The 24,026-nt window shown below is 55.4% G+C and overlaps 2 protein-coding genes across 4 annotated transcripts in view; both read right to left on the bottom strand.

Annotated features, from left to right (window-relative positions):
* HCN2 (hyperpolarization activated cyclic nucleotide gated potassium and sodium channel 2) overlaps positions 1 to 6,923 on the bottom strand; it is a 30,869-nt gene extending 23,946 nt beyond the window's left edge. For both annotated transcript variants that reach the window (XM_087815980.1, XM_087815981.1), the window contains exon 1: positions 6,280 to 6,923. In XM_087815980.1, the coding sequence (XP_087672106.1) occupies positions 6,280 to 6,923 (644 nt within the window). The remainder of the gene's footprint in view (positions 1 to 6,279) is intronic.
* A 6,138-nt stretch (positions 6,924 to 13,061) lies between these two features.
* BSG (basigin (Ok blood group)) lies at positions 13,062 to 23,141 on the bottom strand. Of its 2 annotated transcripts, none has more exons than XM_016214880.2 (8): positions 23,038 to 23,141; positions 15,591 to 15,747; positions 14,983 to 15,065; positions 14,708 to 14,844; positions 14,361 to 14,634; positions 13,567 to 13,591; positions 13,334 to 13,414; positions 13,062 to 13,256 (listed from the first exon to the last, which is right to left on the bottom strand). In XM_016214880.2, the coding sequence occupies exons 1-7, from the start codon at positions 23,102 to 23,104 to the stop codon at positions 13,351 to 13,353; spliced, it is 807 nt and encodes a 268-aa protein (XP_016070366.2). In that variant the 5' UTR covers positions 23,105 to 23,141; the 3' UTR covers positions 13,062 to 13,256; positions 13,334 to 13,350. The 2 variants fall into 2 exon arrangements, with proteins under 2 accessions (XP_016070366.2, XP_016070367.2); XM_016214881.2 differs by having other exon boundaries at positions 13,343 to 13,414.
* Positions 23,142 to 24,026: the final 885 nt, after the last annotated feature.

Below are 24,026 nucleotides of genomic sequence, written 5' to 3'. Positions count from 1 at the left end.
CCTCCCACAGGCTCTGAGCCCCAGCCCGGTCACATGCTGTGTACTGTCTCCCCATCCTGGGTGGTGTCCCCTGGGCTTATGAGGTGTTGGAGCAGAAGGCGGAGGACTAAAGAGGGGCTGATGGGCCAGATGACCTGGCACCATGTGCAGGGCATCTCACTTGCTCCAACTGGGATGACCCCAAATTGGCCTGGGGCCTTGACCCTTGTCCTCTCCAGCCAACCTGGTCCCCCCAAGGGGAAACTGAGGCCTGGGGTAAAGGAACTGGATGGAGGGTAGAGGATCCCAGAATATCTGCCCCAGCATCCCCACCTTTCCCTTTCCCTGCCTGGCCCCTTGAGCTGTGCAGCCAAGGGCCAATCACTATCCCTCTCTGAGCTGCAATGCCTCATCCGTCCAGTCCTGGCAGCCCCTTTCTCATTGGGCACCTCAGGGACCACCAGGACACAGGGACCACTAGCACATCGACAGGCAGCCAGCAGGGGCTGGTGCACAGTCAGCCCTCAGCTACCTAGAGCCTTCAATGACCACAGTTAAAGCTTATATTTTAAAATCTTCCCTAACAATTAACAGTGGGGCCCTTGCTTCTGTGGAAGCACCCAGATCCCAGCTGCTCCATCCAGGAGGGCAGTGGATGGACCAGCCAGTTCACGGAGAGAGAAGAGCAGGCCAGAGACACACAGGGAGTGGAGGGCTCAGCAGCAATGACCTCTGGCCCCCAGGCCTGGGCTCCTCAGCTCCAGTGCCCTGTAGATTGGAGAGGGCATGGAACCTTCTCCCAGGTGCACCCACATGAGCTGGAGACCTCAGTGGGGCCCTGGTGACAGCCACCATCATGAGCGTAGTCCTCCTCTAGCAGCTACCCAGCTATTGTCTTGGTTCTAGAGGATCTGAGGCATGGCAAGTGTTAAGTGACAGGACCAGACAGCCAGACTTCCCAGCAGGAGCCCAGCTGAGGCCCCCACAGCCACTGGTCTGGGACATGGTGATCAAGGGAGCTGGCTCCCTCCCTCCCTCCAGGATACAAGAATCCAGAACCATGGGAATTACAGATCTGGCAAATCTGAGGGATTAGGGGCCAGGTCGGTGATTAAAGGAGAGCAGGGGGCAGAGGATTAGGGGCCTGAGCCCTCGGATATAGTTACAAGAGAGGCAAGTGTCAGGGATTAGGAAAGGGATACTCCTGCCAGGGAAAATGCTGGATTCTCAGCTTATCCCAAGACAGGGGGGACTGTGGGGCTGATGGTGTGCCAGGTCCCAAGGACACACAGTGACCAGATAGACCTGGCTCTCCCTCAGGGCCCCCAGCCCAGGCAGGGGAGACGGGTGTTCCACACAAACAGATAAATGAAAAGGATGCTTCAGAGGGGCCACTTTAGCCAGGGTGGTCTGGGAAGGCTTCTTGAAGGAGGTAGCATTTGAACAGATGAAGGAGCCCTTGGTGGAGTGTGGGAGGCATTGTACCAGGGCAGAGGGAGCAATAAGTGCAAGCGTCCTGTGGCTGCAGTGAGGTTTCCCCTTTCAAGGCTGGCTGGGTGGCCTGGGGCTGGAGCAGAGGGAGAGAGTAAAGTACCTGAGAAGAGATGATGGGAGGGGGCAGGAGCCAGGCTCTGCAGGGCCTTGGGAGTTTTGGCCAGGGGAGTTTTTAAGTGAGGGGGAAAGATGGACATATGTGTACCTTGAGACGTCCCTGCTGGCAGCCAGAAGGCAGGAAGTGGGCAGAGGATGACATCTAGACAGGTGATGAGATGGCTTTTGCTGGTTGGATTTGGGGTGGGTTTGCTGATGGTGGGGAGTGCAGCAGGTCTGGCCTGAGCAAGAAAGTGGTTGAGGAAGCCCCCTGCCCCCACCCCCACTCCAGCATTCCCTTGAAGAGGCTTGGGGAGGTAAAGCAGGGAATTCAGGGCCCAGAGATTTGAAATTCTGGCAGGAAGCCCCTGGAGTGAGGAGAGAGGCTTCAGCTAACCCTAACCCTGACCCCTTCACAAGGACCATGGAGTTCACTTCCTCCCAGCTTAGGGGGAAGGGGGCTGGGCCTCAATCCTCCCACCTGAGAAATGGGTTTTTCCACTGCCCCCCACTCCAAGTGCCTTTATGTTGGGTCTGGAGCCTGGGAAACCTTCACCCCTGCCCCTCAGCCTCCCCACTCTGGATAATGTGGGGTTTATTCTTGTGAGCTAATGTAGGGATTTGCAAAGAGCCCTCCCCCACCCATCCTGATCTCCTGCTGATCCTCCAGGCCATCTGGGGCTGGGGACTGGGGCCTCCAGTCCAGTAAGGTTCTTTAAGCCAGCCTCTACTACCCCAGTCTGGGGGACCCCAGAGGAAGTAACAGAACAGGTCCGCATCCACAGATCCTGGCTTTGTAGAAACTTTTCTGAGAGCCAGGAACTCATCTCTTTCCTCCCACACCAGGCCTCCCAGTGGTAGAAAGTTCAGAAACATAAAACTAAAAATCAACAGCATCAGGAAAGACTCAAGTCAGACCTCAGAGGCACTTACAGACTTAAGAACAGGACAAAAGGCAGCAAGGAAGCCATTTGCCCAAACTCTCTCTAGGGAGATGAGGACTCCACCCCTAGGCCAGAGCTCCCCTCAACCTGCCCAGCACCCAAGTGTGCCACTCAATGAGTTTAGAGGCATCCTGGGTACCCACTGTGACAGGGAGCTCTATAGACCCCCATGCTCATGGTCGGGGGCTGATGGGGAAATAAGCAACACCAAGTGAAAAGGCAGCTTCCAAGCATCTGGGCAGCAAACACAAAACAGGTGGGTGCACATGCTGAATGGGGTTCTGGGGAAGTGGCTTGTGAACTGGGAGTTGAAAATCGGAAGCACTGGGGTGAGGACATGTGTGGTGGGGGATGGAGGGGGACCAGCTTGTACAAAGGCTATCATTCCATAGGAAGGAGAACGGTGTGAGATTTGAGAGATGATGCTGGCATGACTGTGAAAGCCAGACACCGCCTTCCCCTCATACCACCACCATCTCACATTTGGAGAAACTGAGCCAGGAGTTCCAGAGAGGACCCAAGGCCAGTCATAGGTGGCACCGGGGCTTTCAGCAGACACCCTCCACAGTGCAGTCTTGGCTGAGACGCCCCCCTCCTGCAGGCCTCTGAAAATGCCCTCCTCCCTGGACACTCCACTGCAGCCCTCAGAAAATGAGGCACAGCCAGGGCTGTTCCAGGGCACCAAACAATAATTGTCCAGTTCTCAGTACCAGGTGAGTGCCAGCCAGTGTGCAGGGATGGGCTCCCCTGGCAAGCAAAGAAGTCATAGCTTAAGGAAGTGGAGAATCTGTGGTGCTAGGTGGGGACTCTGGGGGCTGGGCTGGAGCCTCCCCCTCACCACCCCAATTTCCCTTTTAAATCAGGAATGGTGTGCAGACAGAGACACCAACTGGGATGGTATCTGCATCATCTGGGTTTGAGGACACAAGAAAGCAAAAGTGGGAAAGTGGATCCAGAAAGGTCCCTACCCACTGCTCTGTGAACAGTTTTGTTTTGTTCTTTGTTAATCCTTACCCAAAGGTATTTTTTCCATTGATTTTTAGAGAGAGTGGAAGGGAGGGAGGGAGGCGGGGAGAGAGAGAAACATCAATGTGAGAGAGACACATCAATTGGATGCCTCTGGCACACGCACCTGACCAGGGCGAGGGATCAAACCTGCCACTTTGGTTCTAGGGCCATCGCTCTAACCACTGAGCCAAACTGGCTAGGGCTTTGCCTTTTTTTAAAATTGATTTTTAGAGAGAGAGGAAGGGAGAGGGATAGAGAATAAAAACATAGATGAGAGAGAAACATCAACATCGATCAGCTGCCTCCTGCATGCCTCTCACTGGGGATTGAGCCTGAAACCTGGGCACGAGCCCTGACCAGGAATTGAACCAGCGACCTCTTGGTGCATGGGTAGACGCTCAACCACTGAGCCACATGGGCTGGGCTGTGAACGGTTTTTAAAAAATAACACACATGTGTAAACATAGAGAAGACTCATGCGCACCTCCAGGTGCCCCTAATATCTTGAACAATCCCCACAATGCCTTTTCCTCCCATGTCTTCTTGGTCTGTACAGGACATGGCCAGAGGCTGGCTGCCCAGCAGTCAGGAGTGTGGACACAGGGGCCAGCCTGCCCAGGTGTAAATACCTGATCTTCTCTGGACTAGCTGTGTGGCTTTGGGCAAGTAACTTTACCTCTCTGGGCCCCATCTTTCCCATATGTAAAATGCAGGTAGTTGCAGCATCTATCTCACAGATGATGTAAAGACTAAATCAATATTCCTAAGGTACTCCCACAACACCTGACCCAGGAGGGGCTCAGGAAGAATTGCTTTGGTCATGTGCTTGGGGTCTGTCTCCATACTGAATCAGAAGGGTCTAGATGTGGCACAGTTCTGAAAGCATGGGAGTTGTAGAGGTCCTGCTGCACCTAAGCTTGGCAATAGCCTAAGTTTTTCAATTTGACTGTGGTTCCCTAGTCCGAACTACAGGCCACCCACAACTTGCTCATCCCATTTTACAGTTCATCTGAGCAGCCCAGACCTTATGGCCTGCCCAGGATCCCACAAGTGACTGTGCTCAAGGGGTACAGGATGGGGGGGAGCCTAATTGCTCTTCCTGACACCCCTCACCCAAGCCCCACACTACCCCTTCTACAAGGAAGAGGAAGCCTAGGACCACTCTCATGCTGGGGGAAATGGGGGGATGGTTACTTTCCGCAGCCATCTCCCCCTGCTGACCATGTCCCTAAGGCACCTTCTCAGCCACCTCCCCATTTCACAGACTGGAACATGACCCTTCACAGCTGAGACCCAAGCTCTCTCAGTCTGTACCATCTACAAAGGAATGCTGAGCCCCCATGCTGGGCAAGACCATATAAGTGCATCCCATCTGGGCCGTCCCTGGGCGCCCCATCCCCATCCCTCCCTGTCTTCTCTCAAAACTCAAGCCACTGGTCAAGGCTGTATTCACCTCCCACGGAAGGTCTGAGGGGTGAGGAGCTGAAATCCCAGACTTTCTTCCAACCTTGTCCCAGACTTGTGTGCCCCTGAGCCTCATTTTCCCCAGCTGTCAAGTGGAGACCTCGGACTTGGGGGCGGAAGGTGTGTGGACAACCATGGTGTGGTGAGATCTGGCTGGCAGGGAGCCTCGGCTGGGATGCTGTCCGTGGTGCTGAAACCGTGCCCGCCCTGAGAGCCAGTGCTCGGAGGCTTGGACGCGTCCCACACGGACACCACTTGTGTACACAAAACTTCACACACACCGTGCACAAAACTCACAAACACTGCCCACCGGTGCACATCCACCCGGGAACACACACACACAGGCCCGTCTCCCCCTAACACATACCAGTGACCCACCCCGCAGACACACCCCTAGGAACACGGTTCTCCTCGTTATTCGGCCCTCACCCCCAGGACCCCTTCCCCCCGCAGTCACATGCTCGTGATCACACACACGGTCTGCAGTGATATGCACCGTCCATACTCGCAGGCCACAGAAAGCAAGCTAAAGAACAAGAACCGCAAGAACACAGGTCTTGTTGGGTGGCCCTAGGCTTCCTCTTGGCTGCAGAAGGGCCTTAGCGTGGGGCACGGTGATGACCCTGCGCCTGACCTCGCTCTGAGCCTTTCCACACATCAATCAACCGGTTTAATTCATATCAACATCTACACACCCACTGACACATGTGCATACCGTCCAGCGGCTGAGGCTGATGCGGTTCAGAGAAGACACAGCCCGGAGAACCCGGGATGCTCAGCGCCCCCTCCTCGCGCAATACCCAGGGTCGGGACAAGACGTGCCTCCCTGGGGCGTGGAGCGCAGGTGGAAATACTGGGAGCGGGCCGTGTCCGCTTAACCCTTCCTCTGCCAGCCTTTCCAGAGCGCGTCCTTCCTGGGTGCACTTCCTTCCTCCTTCCTTCCGCTCCGCCGCCTCCCGGGCGCCCACGTTCCCCTCTATTCGTCCTCTCTGTCCCTCCGCACTCAGACCCCGGTCCTGCGGTCCGTGACGTGCGCCCTCCCGGCGGGGCTAGGGATGGTTCGGTGCGTGGGAGGGGGAGCGCCCGGGTTAAGGCAGTAGTCTGCGCGCGCCTCCCAGAGCCCCTCCAAGGGCGGGGCCTCGTGCGCCCAGGTCATTCCAGGCGGGTCCTGGACGCGCCGAGGTCACCGAGGGGCCCCGAGGTCACCCGCGGGGCGCGCGGCCCCGCCCTCCCCAAGGCGCTCCAAGGACGGCCCTGCGCTTCGGCTCGCTGCGACCCCTCCCGGCGGCGGTACCTGAAGTCGCTGTACGGGTGGATGATCCAGGCCCCCGCCGACTTGACGCGCTCCTGCTCGCGCTCCACAGCCTTCTGGCTGCCGAACATCCGCAGCGAGAACTTGTTGACGCCCGGCTGCAGGAGCGCGCCGAACTGGCGCTGCATGAAGCTGGCCTGGCTGCCGCGCGGCTCCCCCGCCGGGCCCGCCTCCTCGCTGCCCGCCTCGTCCGCCGGGCCGGGCCCCGGAGCCGGGCCCGGCGCGGGCCCCGCGTCTGCCCCGCGGCATGAGAACGACACCTTGGGCCCCCGCGCCGGGCCCTCGGGCCCCGCGGGGCTGCACTGCGGCTCTCCGCGCCCGCACTCGCCGTTCGGGCTGCCCTTGGCCGTGCTCGCCGCGCCCGGGGTGCCCGGGCGGCCGCACGAGCTGTCGCGGCTGCGGAGCCGGGCCCGAGGGCCGCCCTCGTCCGCCGCCTCCGGGGGCGCCGCCTCAGTACGGGGCGGCTGCTGGAGGGGCGCGGGCCCGGGGCCGGGCGGGGGCGCGGGCGGCGGCGGCGGCGCGGGCTGCTGCTGGGGGGGCGCGGGCGGCGGCGGCGGCGGCGGCCCCGGCGCGGGGGTCGCGCTCGGGCTTTCCCCCGGCCGCCCGCCGCCCCCGCGCGCGTCCATCGCGAGGCGGCGCCGGGCAGTGCGGAGCGGAGCCGCCGCCGCCGCCGGCCGAAGCCCGAGGGAGGAGGGGGAGGCGGGGGCGGGGCGGGGCGGGGCGGAGGCGCGCGGGGTGGAGCCTGGCCCGCAGGGGCTGGGCAGGGGCGGGAGTCCCGCCCGCCCGAGCCCGCGCCCGGGAAACTGAGGCCGGGTGACCCGGACAGCCCAAGGTCACGCGGCCCGAGGCTGGAGAGACCCGCTTGTGTGTCTTCCCAGACGGGGAAACCAAGGCCCGCGAACGGAAGGACGCGCCCAAGGTCACGGAGCCCAGCCACGAGGCGGGAGCTGCTCGCGACCTTGGCTTTTGGCAAGAGGCCTTGGGTTTGCCTCTGTCCAGAGCACCCGGCGGGGCAGTAACCGGTACTGGCGGGACGCGGAAAAATGGGGGCGTTCCCGTGCCAGCCTCTTTCCTTTCTATGGGTTTGAGGATTTCCATAATAAAAGGTTGTTTTTAGAGGCCACTGGAGCCCGTGCTTGTTCACTTGAGGGCCCTAGACAAGCCCTCAAATGGGAATGTGTTATGTGGGGAGGGGCAAAGTGGGGTCAATGCCCGTGTCTCCAGTCCCACAGTCGCCCCTTCCCCCCACCTCCTGTATATGAGGAAACTGAGGCCAATAGGAAGAGCTGCCTAAGGGTTCTGGTGACTCACACGCTCAAACGGGGCCCTAAACCATAGTGGACCACAGTGGGGGGCTGGGGTGTTCTGTAAGTGTAGTGGGATTTTTAAATTTTTACTTATTAATTTTAGTGAGGGAGAGGAAGGGATGGAGAGAAACATTAATTTGTTCTTCCACTTACTCATACATTCATTTGTTGATTCCTGCATGTGCCCTCACTGGGGATTGAGCCCGAAACATAGGTGTATTGGGACAACTCTAACCAACTGAGAGCTACCCTGCCAGGGCAAAGTTAGTGGGCTTTAAAACCGGGAAGTGTCTGGGTCCCAGGGGGTCCCAGAGTTCGCCATCCCTTCCCACCAGATGCCCAATTCCTCTGCCCCAGCCAGCCCTCCAGCCTCCAGCCCCTCTGCCCTCAGCTCTGAGAAGACATCTGAGGTTCTGTTTCTGGGGCTGGAGGCAGGTTGGTGTTAGGTGACAGGGGGGACAGGCCCAGGACTCTGTTTCTAGCCCCCCCCCCCAATGTTCCCTTCAGCTCATCCAGAGAGTGGAGGAGGTGTCATGAGAGGAGGGTGATGGAGAGAAATGGAGATGGGCACAAAGAAAAGAGGGAGGAGAGGAGGGGTCTCTAGGAGTGGGAGGAACACCCCAGCCTAGGACACAGGAGCCCTGGCCTCCTGGGATCCTCCAGCCTTCATGGCACTTTTCAGCCTGATGTCATATTACATGCCTTCACCCACCAGGTTGTCAGGGACATGGGGGTGGGGATATGACTTGTCCCTGCACTTTTGGATAATGGGTGAGCCGAGCTAGGCTATCTCTGGCCCCCATCAGGCTGCCCTGAGCCCTGGGAATTCCCATGCCTTCACCAGGTAGTCCAGCCTCCCAGGGACCACCTCCGTGGTGCACCCAGCCAGACCCTGGGCAGGCAGGCAGGGCCACCATCTGTCTGAGGCAGTGAGAGACAGGCTGGGCAGAGTTGGCAGTGCCAGGCTGTGTGTCCCCCCCCCCCCCCAGGCAGATGTGTGTTCCTGCTGAAGGGGGATCTTTTATGTGCGCCCTGGGAAGATGTCAGTCTGGGCAGGCTGCCAGAACCCCAGGGCTCTCTTCTGAGAGTGGGGAAGTGAACTTCGTGTGGACCAGCCTGAGAACCCACCATGCCTGGCAGCCAGAGGCAGACCCGCAACTGCTTCCCAGGGATCTGAAGTGGACCTGAGAGTCAAAGGACTTGGACCTACAGGGTTCTAGCCTCTGAGTCTTGGGGGTTTTGTCCCCAAGTCCTGGTCACTCCTCCCCAAACTACAGGCTCCATCCTCGGCTGGGCTGCCACCAGCCTCCCCCATCTCTCCCACTCACTCTCACTATTTGCCAGGTCAGAGTATTCTTTGCACTGAATGCACTCAATCATTCATTCATTCCAAAATATTAAGCATCTGATCAGGGGCTAGGACTCAGAAGTGAACCTAATGGGCCACCCCTCCCTGGTAGGGCTGACAGTGGAGCAGAGAACACAGATAACCAACACTGCAAACATTATGTTTAGTAGACATATATTGTACTTTAGAAGGTATAAGTGCTACACAACCATTCAGAGCCATGAAAGGGGCGAGGAAGGTGCGGGTGTGATATCCAGAAGCCTTGAGGAGGAGGAGGTGGTGTCTGAAAGAAGACCTGGAGGAGGGAAGGACGGTGATACATGGACATCTGCAGGAAGCGTATCTGGCAGACAGAACAGCCTATGTAAAGGCCCTGAGGCACGATGGTGCCTGGTTTATGTGAGAAGGGATATTGAGGACCTAGGGGATGGCACCCAGAGATGGCAGCATGGGACTAGACTGTGCAGACAGGTAAAAAACTCTAAGTTCACAATGGTCTGTTGCCTAAAACTGCTCCTGACTCCCCAATGCCTTTGAAAGGAACCCCAGCCCCTCCCACCATCCAGAGCTCTGGGCACACAGGCCTCCCTACACTGAGCCTTCAATAGGCCCCAGGCCTTTGCTCCATCGTTCCCCTCCTTCAAGGCCACCCCACAAAGCTGCCCCTAACCTCTCAGCCACCACTTCACACCCCCCTTAGTACCCCTTAGCACCGTCTCAGCAGTCAGGGCAGACCCAGGTCCAAAGCCTTGAAGTCCGCAGTTAGGGGACCAGTGAGGGGCCCTGGAGTTTAAGCTTCAAGGGCTGCCTGGAAAATCCACTGCCAGACTCAAGAAACATTGAAGGTCTGATGAGCTGTGTGGGGCAAAACTGGGACCCCACATTTACCTCTAGGAAGAGGGGTGCCATGTCCCATATCTCTGAGCTACATACACAAACACCATTGTGCAGGACAGAGCGCTGGTGTCCACCCAAGTGTCCAGTGACCTGAGGTGGAACATCCCTCCTGGGGGCTTCAGTCTGCACCATAGGGTGGGGTCTCCAGCTGTGCTTAGGACTCACCTGCATTTCCTTTCCCTGCTGAGCTCACTGTCCCACAGAACCCCATGATGGGGGCAGGGAGGGGTGGGAGGACCAGTCTGACAGCCCTGTCTCAAGTAAAACAGAGGTACTCTTAGGGTCATGGCACCAGATAGGGGATGATGCAGGGGCTCAGGGAGGGCCCAGAGTCCTCTATCACAGACCCTGTCAGGCCTCATGGTGTCCCAGAGAAACAGGTGGAACATTTCCAAGCAGTCCAGGGAATGGGCTCTTATTCGCCTGACAGCCCCTCTGCCCTGAGCAGGCTGGGATCTTGAAACCTTGGTTCTTGAACCCTCCAAGTACTTGCTAAAGATGTTCTCATAAATCCTGAGACTTGGTTGCTTTGACTTCTCCATCCCACCCCTGGGGAAACTGAGGTAGGTTTCAGTGGGTTGTCACCAAGAACTCCTCCCAGTGGCACAGGGCTGCTTACTGAGTGGATAGACAAGAATACTTAGTATGAGGAAAAGGGACAAGGCTGCTGGCCCAGTTGTTAATTAGGTTTATTTTACTATGTGCACAAGAACTGGGTGGTGATCCACACATGGTGAGCAGCATCTCTCCCTAGAGGATGCTTTGTGTAAACCTGCCAAGGAGGCTGAGTCTTGCTCACCTCTCCACACCACACATCCCCCATCTGCTGCTCTGTGCTCCACAGCACTGCTGCTTCCAACCCCACAGCACTGACCATCTTTTTTAATTAAAAAAATATATCCTTACCTGAGGATATGTTTTTTATTGATTTTAGAAAGAGGGGATGGGGAGAAACATTAGCTGCCTTCTGTATATGTCCCAACTGGGGATCAAACCCACAACCCTCTGGTGCATGGGACAATGCTCCAATTGAGCCACCCAGCCAGGGCAGTACTGCCCATCTTGATGAAGAACCCAGTGCAGCTGCCTCATCTGACCCCAAGTAAGCAAATTCCCATTCAAGCCCCCAGAATTGGGGAGGGACAGGCTGGCCAGGAGGCCTAGCCAAGCCATCCCCAATGAGGGGCCAGCGTCACTGTTACCTCATCACGGGTTTGGCTCTTCCCACTGGACCTGTGGCCTATCCAGACTCCCCAGCCCAATGTATACCATTGGTGCCCAATCAATATTGCTGAATAAACGAGAAGACATGTGCATCCTATGGGCCACAGAAGAATTGAAGTGATGGGTTCCTGAGGATCCCAGGGCTCAGGGAGGTTGACATTCAGGTGTGTCCAGCTGGAAGGCACACAGGACCAAGCAGTAAACAAAGGGCTAACTTGCTTCCCTGGCCCCAGTCTCCCTCAGCAGTGTGCATGTGGCACCCTCTTGTGGTGGCTAGAGGGCAGGGCTAGACAGGGACAGCTCCAAATCCCTAGGCTTGGAGTTTCTGGCATGGAGCAACCTCAGTTCCTTCCTATGGAATGAGGGGTAGCTGTTCCCAGGGTGTGGGGTGCAGGACAAACAGGGTGAGGGGACCCTATAAAGTACCCCCTATTCTGCCCATAGGAGCGTGGGGAAATCAGACTTGCAGCTGACTGTTATGTGGCCTTGAAGGCCTCAGTGAAGTAGCTGTCAATAGGCAGGGCTGGTGGGCACAGCCTATCTTTTCAGCTTTGTGGCAGTTATGCTGGACCTTTTCCCAACACTGAATAAAGCTGCTTCTCTGAAGACCTGGTCTAATGTTCTCCAAGACCCTCACCCAGACCTGCTTATAGTCTGAGCTTGTGTTCAGAATGGGGAGTTTCCTAGGTGTAGAAATGGGGTTACCCTGGACAAGCTCTTTCCTCTCTGGGACTCAGTTTCCCTGCTGCACCAGGTGGGAGGCCTAGATGGTACCTGCTAGTCCCAGGGTTCCATGAGGTCCTGCCTCCTGTGACCTGCTCCCCCAGAATGCTCCCTGGTCCTTCAACCTGTCCATGCCTCTGTGCCTGTCCAGGTGCAATCTGGGTGAGCAGGCGCCCCCTTCTTGCTTTCTAGGCCCCAACCCTCCTCAGCTGGAACAGTCCCAAGAGGCCAGGCTCCAGGTGCTCCCACTTGCACCTTCCCCTGCACAGGTCCTAGAGAGTCCCTGGCTGGGACCACCACTCACAGGACCACAGGGAGTGTCCTACCCAGGATGGGTGGGTAGAGGCTGCCTATCCCATATAGGGGAGCCAGTAAGAAGGCATTGTCCAGGGCCTCTGAAACAGCTGGTCACCACTCACCCCATTCAGATCTGCTGCAGGGCCCCCCATGGCCTGTCCACCCCTCCCTGCTATTACCCTTTGCCTTGGGAACAAAGCTCCCAGCCCAAGTGCTCAGCTCTATTCTACCCTATCCTGCCCCTGCCCCCATATGTGCTCTCCAGTGCACTGTAACCTCACTCTGGGCCTCAGTAAAGCTTAGCGCTTGTCCTGAGTTGAATCCTGGCCCCAGCTCTCCTTGTCAGATCCAGGACCAGTGCACACAGGAGCCAGGAGAGGGAGAGGTGGGTCAGCCTTTATTGGTGAGCAGGCAGGTGGGGTGGGGTGGGGGGTTCCCATGTGAGTCAGGATGCTGTGGAGAAAGAAGCCTCAGGCCCAGCTAGGGTGGGGTTTCTTCGGTCACCATGGGCACAGATGGGAATGGGGCTGTTACAGCAACTCCCACTCCATGGTCACCCAAACTACCACCCCCACGTGTGGGGACAGCAGGAGTAGTAAGAGGGATACCCTGAGGGGCGGCCATGAGGTCAGGCTGTCCCAGGTCACACAGACCTGCAGTGATGTGATAGCACTTGCTTCAGACAGCCAGGATGCCAGGCATCGTGACCTGTGACCTCCTGAAAAGGGCAGGGAAGCGACAGAACCAAGGCCCAGCAGCCTCAGGAGGTGAGCTGTGGAAGGAGTATCAGGGAAAAGCCAGCCTGCCTTCCACAGTCACCTAGCATGATTGGACTAGAAGGCTAAATTAAAATGCCCAGGGCATACTGAGGGTATGGGTAGGGAACAGCAGGGGCCTCCCACAGAACCTCAAGGCTCCCCTGGAGTGCTCTTAAAAATAAAAAACAATACCCCTAAGGAATGGAAATCTACATAGAGAAAACCCTAGTTTAGTTTCTTTTGAAAACGAGAAAACATGTGATTTGAATCCACAGTTTGGTCTACTTTGCAGGGTAGGTTTCCTTCAAGAGGAGAGGACTTGGAATGGTGCAAACACCAGGAACACCTGGAACACCGGGCTCCTCTGGACAGCAGCTCAGGCCTGTGCAGACTCCTCCTCACTGCCTGCAGGAAGGAAGGGGCACTTAGACCCCAGCCCTGGCAGGGCAGGAGCTCCCCACTCCCCCAGTCACACCCCTCACCTCACTCACTAGCTCCCTCAGTTGGCGTTCCTCTGGCGAACGTTCTTATCTTTGTCGTTCATGTGGTGTCCGCTGCTCTTCCTGGGGACATAAGGAGGCTTTTCAGTGCTCACGACAAAACAGCTGCCCCTTACCCCAAACCCCGTCACAGATGGAGGGGCACCCAGGCCAGCAGCTTCTCCAACCTTGCCCATACCCACCCCCCCGCCTCGCTCAGCGAGGCCAGGACTCACAGTGGAGCGGAGCCTGTGTCCTCATCTGTGCAGATGTGCAGCCAAGCCATGTACAAGAGAAGAAGAGGTGTCAGAGGTGGTTCCTGTGCTGCTGGACCCTGCCCTTGTATCCTCGACTGGACATATGGGGAGCCAGCCCTGTCCCTGGGACATATACCCTCAAAATGAGCTATCTGGGGTCACAACCCAAGGACCTCCAGAAGCCCTGCCTGCTCTCCTTGTCCACCTGCAGGTAGGCAGGCAGGTGCCCCACCTGGCCGGTGGCTCAGGTTTCCTGAGCTTCGACAGGTATAGTCACGGGTTTGCTCAGGCCCCAGCCCTTGGACCCAAGCAGCTGCTGTGAAGGGAGGCCGAGCAGCTGAGGGCAGACACTCGTTAGAGGACACCTGCCAGCAGCCAAGTGAGGCTGTGGGGGAAAGCAGACTCTAGCTGTAGAAGGTGGGGCAAGAGACCCTGGCCAGGTGGCTCAGTTGGTTAGAGCATCATCCCAACACACCAAGGTTGCAGGTTCGATCCCTGGTCAGGGCACATAGAAGAATCAACCAATGAATGCATAAATAAGTGGAATAACAAATCAATGTTTCTCTCTCCCTCTCTCTAAAGTTAATAAATAAAAATTATAAAAAAAAAAAAAGGGTGGGGGAGCTCCTGAGAAGCCTGGGGACCGGACCCAACCCAGAAGAGCAGGCTTTCCCTCAACCCCAAAGTGCCCTCTGCTATACTGCATTCCTGGTCGGTGCCCAGGCCCCCGGGTGCTCCACAGGTAGGGAGCAAAGGGTGTGGGGCCAACTCACCATCCAGGACCTCATCCGGCTTCCGTCGCTTCTCATAGATGAAGATGATGGTGACCAGCACGAGCACCTCAGCCACGATACCCAGAAAGGGCCAGAGGGCTGCAAGACGGTTGCGTACGCGCAGTGTGATTACGGCCTGGCCAGTGCCCTCTGCATTGGTGCCATTGCACGCATATTTACCAGGATCAGCCTCCAGGTCTAGGTTCTGGATGCGCAGTTCTGTCTTGTCCTCCAAGAACACCACAAACTTGTTCTGGGAGTTGTTGGTGAGAACCTGGGGGCAGGCAGACCTTGTAGGGCACTGAGGTCCCGGCCTTCACCCAGCCCCATGCCAGTGCAGCCCTCACCTGGTCTCCGTTATCACTCATCTTGTACCACAACCACTTGGTAACTGGGGGGAAAGACTCAGACTTGCAGACCAGCACGACTGTCTCCCCCTCGGTGGCATGTTCTGACTTCTTCACAGCCTTAATCTTGGGGGGCCCTAGTGGGGGGCAGAACACAGTGGAGCCTGAGTCTCACAGCCTGGAGGAGCCAAGCCTCCTTCAGTGTGTGGGCTCCTCTCACCCTAGGGATGGATGAGCTGTTACTTCCTATGTGCTCTGGGGGCCACGGAGCTCACCCTTCACATCCACGTTGGCCCTGCCTGCAGACTCCGGGAGGAAGATGCAGAAGTACTGTCCCATGCTCTCATCTGTTTTCACCCTGCAAGCAGACACAGCCATGAGCTGACCACCTACAGGTGGCCCTATGGGGCCAGAGCAAGACCTCAGAGGTCATGGTCAGGAGACCCTGCAGGAGGGTGCATACTGCCTATGTCCCATCAAGGAGGGACAAGGTAGTTTTGTGGATGGCAGATGGGTTTGGCCCCACTCCTGACCTGGTGCCCGTATCAATGAGCTTCTGTACCCAGCAACCCTAGAAGCCCAAAACAAGGCTCTATGTTTCCAGAGCCAGCTTGGCCTCAGTTAAGACATGGTTTCAGCCTTGAGTGCCTGAGACCTTAATGAATGGGAACACAGGGAATCCAGGCTGAGGGGGACCCATGTAATGCCCTCATCCCTTGCCAGCACCTGGAAGAAAGAGAAAAGGGTCTCAGAGGCCGTGACACCAGATAGCTACTGGACCCTCCCTGGTTTCTGGGCTTTTCATGACTGAGGGATCTGAGCAGAGCTGCTGTTGGGACTAGTAGGACATGGGACCTCGGCGCTTCCATGGGGTCTTACGCACTCATACTGTGTTGTCAGATTGGACAGCGTGTCCTCATGTAGCACCCTGTCTCCCTTCATCCAGCGGTGTCCTAGGATCTCAGTGTCACTGGCATTCAAGGTGCAGGTGAGGAGTGTTGTGGAGCCAGAATCTTCTATGAAAGTTGAGATCCTGCTCCCTGTGTGGCGAAACAAGAGGAGATTAGCCAAGGGATCAGAGAAGAAGGATAAAGCCTGTGACACCCCAGCCACCTGCCCACTTGTCCCTGCAGCAAATCCACAGTGGCTCCTCCACACAATCACAGTGCCCCCCTGGTAGAGAAGCCACAGCCTTGTTAACAAGTCCAGAATCACAATGGCAAGTTCGGGAAGGATACCTCCTATGGAATTAATGGGCCTCAGCTCTGATGCTACCAGGTGGGATGCAGGACTCGAAGCAGCTTTTGTCAGGAGACATGGATCGCAGGTGTGGGAACAGAGGCCAACACCCACCCAGGGTCCCAACTCGTGGGTCCAGCCCAGCACAGACCCTAATTTCCCCTTTTTATTAACCCTCACCTGAGGATATTTTCCCCATTGATTTTTAGAAAGGGAGGGAGGGAGGGAGGGAGGGGAGAAGGAAAAGAGGAGGGAAAAGAGGAGAGGCGAGAGAGAGCGAAACACAGATGTGACAGACACATCAATTGGTTGCCTCCCGCACTCGCCCTTGACCATAAGTCGAACTTGAGACCTTTGCGTGCGGGGGGGGGGGGGGGGGTGCATGTCTCTCTCTCTAACCACTGAGTGACACTGGCCAGGGCCCCCTAATTTCCTTTTACAAAAATAAATCTATCACTGCTCAGGGCACCATTCCCTCACTGGACAGTCTTGCACATTCCCTCTCCCTCATCAAAGCCACCACCCACGATGGAGACAGACGTGCTTGGCTTGTGTGCCAAGCAGTACCAGGAAATGACAGCACCAGGGGGCTCCAGCTGCCCCAGTCCTAGAAGGAGCCTTCTTCCCAGAAGGTCAAGAATTCCCACATTCCACTCACAACTGCCACAAAGCCCTGTACAGGAGACAATATGTTGTCCTGCCCAGGAAACTGAGGGTGGACTCAATCGACAAAGGCCCTTCAACTCAATTTCCAATTAGGTAAATCTCCCCGTTAGTTTTAGATGGTCTCTTGAGGAATCAAAATGTGAAAATCACTTAGAACCAGAAGGTGAGAAGCACAAGAGGCTGGGATTGAGCTGGGAGAACTCTTCTCCATGGACCACGGATGAGAGGTGAACCCCAGACCTCCCAGTGCTCAGATAGAAAGCCAGGCAGGTGTGCCATGTACCAGAGGTCAAAGATGAGAGGAATGGAGCCCTCTACTGGGGGCAGGGTCCACCACTGCCCAGCCACACCAGATGCTGACCACCATCAGTAGGGCAGTGAGCACACCCATGTCCACACTGGAGTCTTGTCCCAAGGTTGGGTCAGGTGTCATGGGGACACTCCCACCCAACCACCATGGGGTCCCAGGCACCACAGGGCTGCCCACACTGGACCCTACCTGCCTTCTTTGGGATGGCTCCAAGGCAAAGCTTTACTTGGAAGTACCTGTTTCTCCAGGATGGTCACCCACAGATTGGGGCCCTGGAGAGGTCTCTCTTTTTTAAAAAAAAATGTATCTTTACTGATTTCAGAGAGAGGAAAGGAAAGGAGAAAGAGAGATAGTCATTGATTGGCTAGCCTGCAACCCAGGCATGTGCCCTGACCGGGAATCGAACCCTGATCGCCTGGATCCTAGGTCGATGCTCAACCGCTGAGCTATGCCCAGCCAGGCAAGGTATCTCTTTTCAAAAAAATATTTTTATTTTTAGAGAGAAAGGAAGGGAGAGGGAGAGAGAGAGAGAACAACATTGATGTGGGAGCAGAACATCTATTGGCTGTCTCCTGCACACCTCCTAGTGGGGATGGAGCCCACAACCTGGGCATGTGCCCTGACCGGGAATTGAACCAGCAACCTTTTGCTGCTTGGGAAGATGCCCAACCGAGCCACACCAGAGCAAGGTGTCCCTTCCTAAAGGCTGTGCCCACATGATTGGGCATAAAGAGATCCAGCCAGAGCTGTCCGCAATGAACTTTTCCTTTTAGTTTGTGGGGAGAAGCCTGTGGTACAAAATTAGGTGAAAAAGTAGAATATAAGACAGTATTTAAACAACTTCTGTTCAGAGGCCACCATTCCAGAAAAGCAGCTACAAGAAAACCAGCAGTCAGGTAGCCATCCAGCAGTCCGACCTCACCTGAACCCATGCTTTCTCACTGGGGACACAGTGATTTTTGACAGCAAAACTGTGAAATCACAGAACAACACATGAAATTGGGCAGAACGCCCTAGCTGGTTTGGCTCAAAGGCTAGAGTGTCAGCCTGTGGGCTAAAGAATCCTGGGTTTGATTCCGGCCAAGGGCACATACCTTGGTTGGAGGCTTGATCCCTGGCCCCAGTTGGGGCACGTGCGGGAGGCAGCCAACTGATGTGTCTCTCTCACACTGATGTTTCTCTCTATCCCACCCTCCCTTCCACGCTCTCTAAAAAGCAATGGAAAAAAAAAAGAATTAAAAATAGAACTGCCTTCTGACCTAGTGATCCCACTTCTAGGAATATATCCTAAGAATCTTGAAGCACTAATCAGAAAGAATATATGCACCCTTATGTTCATAGCAGCACAATTTACAATAGCTAAGACCTGGAAACAGCCCAAATGCCCATCAGTAGGTGAGTGGATAAAAAAGCTGTGGCACATTTACACCATGGAATACTACGCAGCTATAAAGACGAAGGATCTCTTACCCTTTGGACAACATGGATGGACCTAGAGAATATTATGCTAAGAAAAATAAGCCAGGCAGAGAAAGACAAATATCACATGATCTCACTTACATGTGGAATCTAAAGAACATAATAAACTGATGAACAAAATAGATTCAATGATATAGAAGCACGGAACAGACTGACGAATCTCAGAGGGAAAGTGGGGGTGGGTGAATGGGCACGGAGAGATTAACTGGAATTTATATGCATATATGCATAACTCATAGACACAGTCAATAGTGTGGTGAAGGCCTGGGGCGGGAGGGTGGGTGTGGGGTAGAAGGGGTCAATGGGGGAAAAAGGGGACATCTGTAATACTTTCAACAATAAAGATAAATTTAAAAAAAAAAGAAACTGGGCAGAATGATCAGAGGGAATGACTCCCACCTGGACAGTATCTTAGCTGCCTGGAACTCAGCACCAGTATAAATTGATTCCATGGGCAGCAAACTTCTGGTTTACACCTAATACCCCCAATCTAGAGGGAAATGACAGGAAAGGTATTCTCCTGCATCCCCTGGACACACCAGGTTCTCACCACATAGACAAAGCTTGCTTGGTCTCACCCATCCAGAGAGAGACCCGGTTAGTAATTAAGAAATTAAACTTCAAAACACAAAGGGCGCCTGGCTGGCATGGCTCAGCAGTTGAGCATCAACCTATGATCCAGGAGATCGTGGTTAAATTCCTGGCAGGGCACATGCCTGGGTTTCGGGCTCGATTCCCAGTGGGGGATATGCAGGAGGCAGCCGATCAATGACTCTCTCATCATCGATGTTTCTCTCTCCCTTCCTCTCTCTGAAATCAATAAAGACATATTTAAAACAAATAAACAAATACCAAAGGTCAGCAGGAAAACTTTATCCAAGAGACATCACAGCTGGATCTAGAATTATTCACAGGCAGAATACACCTATCTCCTCAAGCAGTCTGAGATCAGCATGCCCCGAGGGTGTGGTCCCAGCCCCACACCTGCACTGGGTCCCAGGGCAATAGCCAGGGGCCTGGCACTTAGGTCCTCAGAGGGCTGGTGGCACCCCCCACTGCGAACTTGACTCATGCAGACCCAGTTCCCCAGCTGTGTTTCTAGTCTGGGAGGATGGTGGCCTGCCCGTGAACAGGACACATGCACAGCCAGGCAGGGCCCCTTCCTGAATAGACCAGTCCTCACTGACCCACCACTGGCCACCTGCTGGCTCTTTGTTTAAAAGAGGACACAATGTCTCAGAATTCCAGGCAAGCAGGAGATGAAGCAAAAAGCTCAACCACAGCCAGACAGGAAATGCAAGGAGGCCTCTGGAGCTGGGGAACTCATCTGCTCCCAGGGCGTGTACATACATGCACCACTACATGTGATCATGCGTGGGTGGTAGGGGCAGGCACATACTTAGATGTGTACCCGCACACATATGCATGTGCACGTGTGCACGCATGCACACAGAGTGCACAATCACAGCTCCCTTGCTGCGTGAAAAGAGCATACACTGCTGGCCAGGAGGTCCTGGGGCAAAGCGGTCCAAAGCCCCAGGAAAAAGTGGACCTTCATGTCTCCCCACTGTGGTGGCCCAAAGGCAACTCACAGGATTCAGGACAGGCACAGTTACAAGCAGACAGGGGTGTGAAGCTAAAAGCTCCACTGCCTGATCTGGAAGCCTCCCAGTAATCCACACTTCTCAGGAATAAAAATTTCCCAAGATTGCAAAACAAGAAACTATGTGCAAAGCTGGGTGCAGTCAGGCCCAGAAAGTGAGGGCGAGGCAGCCCTATTCCCAGACAGGCCTGCCTCTCTCTACCCTAAAGCCTTGGACCCCCACCTGCGCTCATTCCCTCACCCAGGAAAGGAGGTCAGTCAGATCTTGTCCCAGCTGTACCTATCTCCCTGCAGGAAAAAGAGGTGGCCCAAAAGGGAGCCTAAAGCCCCTCAGGCAGACACCCCTGCTCTGGACTGAGGACCCCCTGGGCTACCTGCTAGCCATCCCACCAAGGAGCCTCCTGTGAGCTGGCCACCATGCTGCTACATCTCTCTTGTGAATCCTCAACAGGGCCATGTCACTCCTAGGGTGGTGGTGTGTGGGGGGGAGTCTTGGGCATTACAATGATTGTGGCCCTACCCAGGGCCACCACACACAGAAACCTGCTGTTATAAGTGATATTAAAATCTGTGATATTAAAATGTCACTGGGACAGGACCATTAGGAAAAAACATCTCAAAAGGCTCCTGGGGGGGAGGTGATGTTGGGGAAAGGTTGAAAAGCACATCCTCTGGCAACCCCTGGCCAAACCCAGTGCCCAGGAGACTTGGGGGCAGCACCCCAAGAATTCACAGGGAGAAGAGTCAGGAGACTCCACCCTTAGAACACTGTGAGACAAGGGAGAAAAGTGAAAACTCCATTTTGTGATTCTGGCCCTGTGACTATAACCCACATTCTCAAGTAAAGTCACCTTCATCTAAAAACAGCCACCCCTCCTCCGTGCCCACTCAGTAGTTGGGCTGGGGCACAGGGCCAGGCAGGCCTCATGGTAAACTGCCAAGGAACTTGCAGAATGAGGCCCAAGGCACCCGCCCTCTCCCCCCCCATGGCAGCACTGCTGGGCTCAGATATGAACCAAGAATGCTTCAGGGACAGGAGTGGTGGCTCCTCCCTTCTCCCCTCCACCTCATCCCATCACGAAGCAGCTCCTGCTTCCGTTACCTGAGGTCCAGAGAGGCCAAGTCATCAGCACAAGGGACCCAGCTGGAAAGCCCGTGCCTTCCCAACATGCCTGGTCAAGACGACAGGTCTCTAGGCAATCTCAAGGAAAGCCAGGGTCTCCTGGCAGGAGACTCAACCCAGGGCCTCAGGGGACGGGGTGCTGATTGCTGAAGCCCAAGTCAAGGACCCTGTTCCTGGCAGAGCCCCCAAAGCATTTCTGGGGCGCTGACCTGGACAGGAGAGGTAAACACTGTCACTAAGTCACTTCTCCTAGGCAGAAAAAGGACCTGTGGTGATGTCCTCTGAAAGACTTTCAGAACTTTCCAAGAGATCCTGGGAAGAGGGGAGCTGTCAAAAATGAAAGAGAGCAAAATAGACAGGAGTCCTGGGGAGTCAGACATGACGTAAGTGTGCAAGAACAGCCCCAAATGTGCACAGATTCTCTAGGCTTCCTGGCTGGGGCTCTGGAGTCACCCAGTGCTTCTGCTCTAAGGAGAGAGGAACAAACTCAGGAATTGTGCTCCCAACAGAAAAAGACCACAGGCGCTTTCACCCATTGGCCGGCTGCAGCCATCGAGGGCTATCTCTAAAGGGCTCAAGCTGCCAAATCAGCTGTGTATCTTACAAATTCACTTAGCCTACACACTCATGAGTCTTTCCAGAGAGTGCTGGCAGGAAGACAGGCCCTTACCCAGAGGCATTCAATAAATGGCTGTTTTGGTTATAACGAAGACAAAAGAAGCGAATTGAGATCATAAAGTAGATCAGGATAACCCAGAGAAGCCTCTACATACAAGAGGCAGTCCCTCTGGGCTCCTACCCAGGACAGTTGACAAGCTGCTTAGAGTCTGACAAGTCCTGCCTCCCCAAAAGAGCTCCAGACCATTCTAGTCTGTACTTTGTTCCCTACATGCCGGTGACGATAAATCTTTAACCCAGAACCAAATGGGAATTCTCCATATGGGAAGAAAACATCAGGCCTTCCCCTGGAAAACTACCTCAGTCCATTTCTCACGAGCACTCTCTAAACCACATCTGTCCATCCCCAAGAAGAGCTCTAAAATTTAATACTGTTTGACAATCTACAAAAACTCTCTCCACTTCCTGTTCTTTACTAGGTGGCCAGGGCGACCTCACCGTGACCTTGGAACATCCCCTCTCCCCTCCCCCGCCTAATTCCACCCCTGTAAAAGGGGGTGGGTGGACTAGACGCTGGCTCATCTGTGCCGAGATATCAGAAAAACAGGCAGCAGAGCCTGCTGGCTTCCCCACAAGGGTTTAAACTTAAATGTTTGTGCGAATACCAGAAGCAGGTGCATATCCAGAACAAGACTCGGGACCTAAATCCCGGCAAGAATGACAATCCCTGCCAACTCCAGGGCTGCCCGCCTTAGGGACACTCACGTGCATTTGCTCCCAGCGTCCACTTGAGGACAACAGCCCGTTTTCCAGATGAGAGCCAAGGGCTCCGGGAGTCCAGGGGACCCTCTGCCGCACCCCTCGCCCTAGAACACCCCGAGCCGGGGGCCCACCCTCAAGCTGCCTCCCCAGGCTCCTGGTCTCCCGTCCAAAGGGGACGTTGCCTGACCCAGGCGGGTAGACCCGTCCCTGCAGGGGGAGGGGGCGCCTCCAGATCCCCTCCCCAGGGGCCAGGCCACTCCTGTACCCCGTCGGTCCCCTAAGCTGTCGAAAATCTGGGTCTTCACCTCCAGCATCTCTCTCGTCCGACCCCACCCCATGCCGAGGTTTCCCCACACACTACCTCGGCGGGGAGCCCCCGTGGGTGCCCCCAAACACCTGGGTGCCTCCTAACCCCGGGTACTGCAGCCCCGGAGCTCCTCGGGTATACCTCCCTCCACCGCCACCGGAGGGACGCCCGAGGCCCGGCCCGCGCTAGCCAGCGCTCCCCGCCCGCTCCACCCGGTTCTCACCCGCCCCGGAGCCGCTCTCGACGCCCAGCAGCGCGAGCCCCAGAACCACAAGCAGTGCCGTCGCCATGTCGCCGCCGACCGAGTCACCAACTGCCGGCGGCGGCGCTAAAAGAACCCGGAAGGCGGGCCCCGCGCGCACGCACACGAAGGGGCGGGCAAGACAGGCCGGCCGCCGCCTGCGCACGCGTGCAGGCGCACATACTCGCGCAGGCCCAGGCGGGCGGGCACTACCGAAGAATGTACGGTGGCACCACGTGACCTAGGCACGCCCTGCGGCCTGGGGGCGTGGCTACATTGCTAGGAAACGGGGCGGGGCCTTCATTTATTCAGAAAGTGTTAAGTGAGAACTGAACTGTGACTCGAAAGTGGTTAAAATGCTCAATCTCTATCATGTATATTTTACCACACTACAAAAAAAAAAAAAAAATCCATAGGGATCCGTGTGAACAACTGGAATAAGTCCCGTGGATGAAGCTGGGGCTGCCAGATTTGGTGAAAACACCTGGAGGGCAGTTAAGTTTGAATTTCAGGTAGAAAACAAGTTATTTATTATTTTAAATCTTTAAAAATTTTTTAAAATAGGTTTTTATTGATTTCAGAGAGAGGAAGGAAGAGGGAGAGGTAGAAACATCAATGATGAGAGTCACTGATCTGCTGCCTCCTGCATACCCCCTACTGGGGATCAAGCCTGCACCCCCATCTTGCGTCCTGACCTGAATCCAACCACAACCTTCTGGTTCATGGGTCAGTACTGAACCACTGAGCAACACCGGCCGGGTGAAAATGAGTAATTTATTAGTTAACTATCCCATACAATATTTGGATATAGAAATGTAAGGAAAGTATTCACTACTTATCTGATATTCACTATTTTGAAATTCAACTATAACTGGCAGTCCTGTATTTTGTCTGGAAAACCTACCCTGAGGTCCCAGTGGTTTTCAACAAATACTTTTTAAAATCACAAAATAATTTCAAACAAAAATGTA

The sequence above is a fragment of the Miniopterus natalensis genome, chromosome 4 (assembly GCF_054644295.1).
Source record: "Miniopterus natalensis isolate mMinNat1 chromosome 4, mMinNat1.hap1, whole genome shotgun sequence".
Classification (NCBI taxonomy): Eukaryota; Metazoa; Chordata; class Mammalia; order Chiroptera; family Miniopteridae; genus Miniopterus; species Miniopterus natalensis.
Note: the sequence above shows the minus strand (reverse complement) of the source record. Positions and strands in the feature narration are given on the sequence as shown.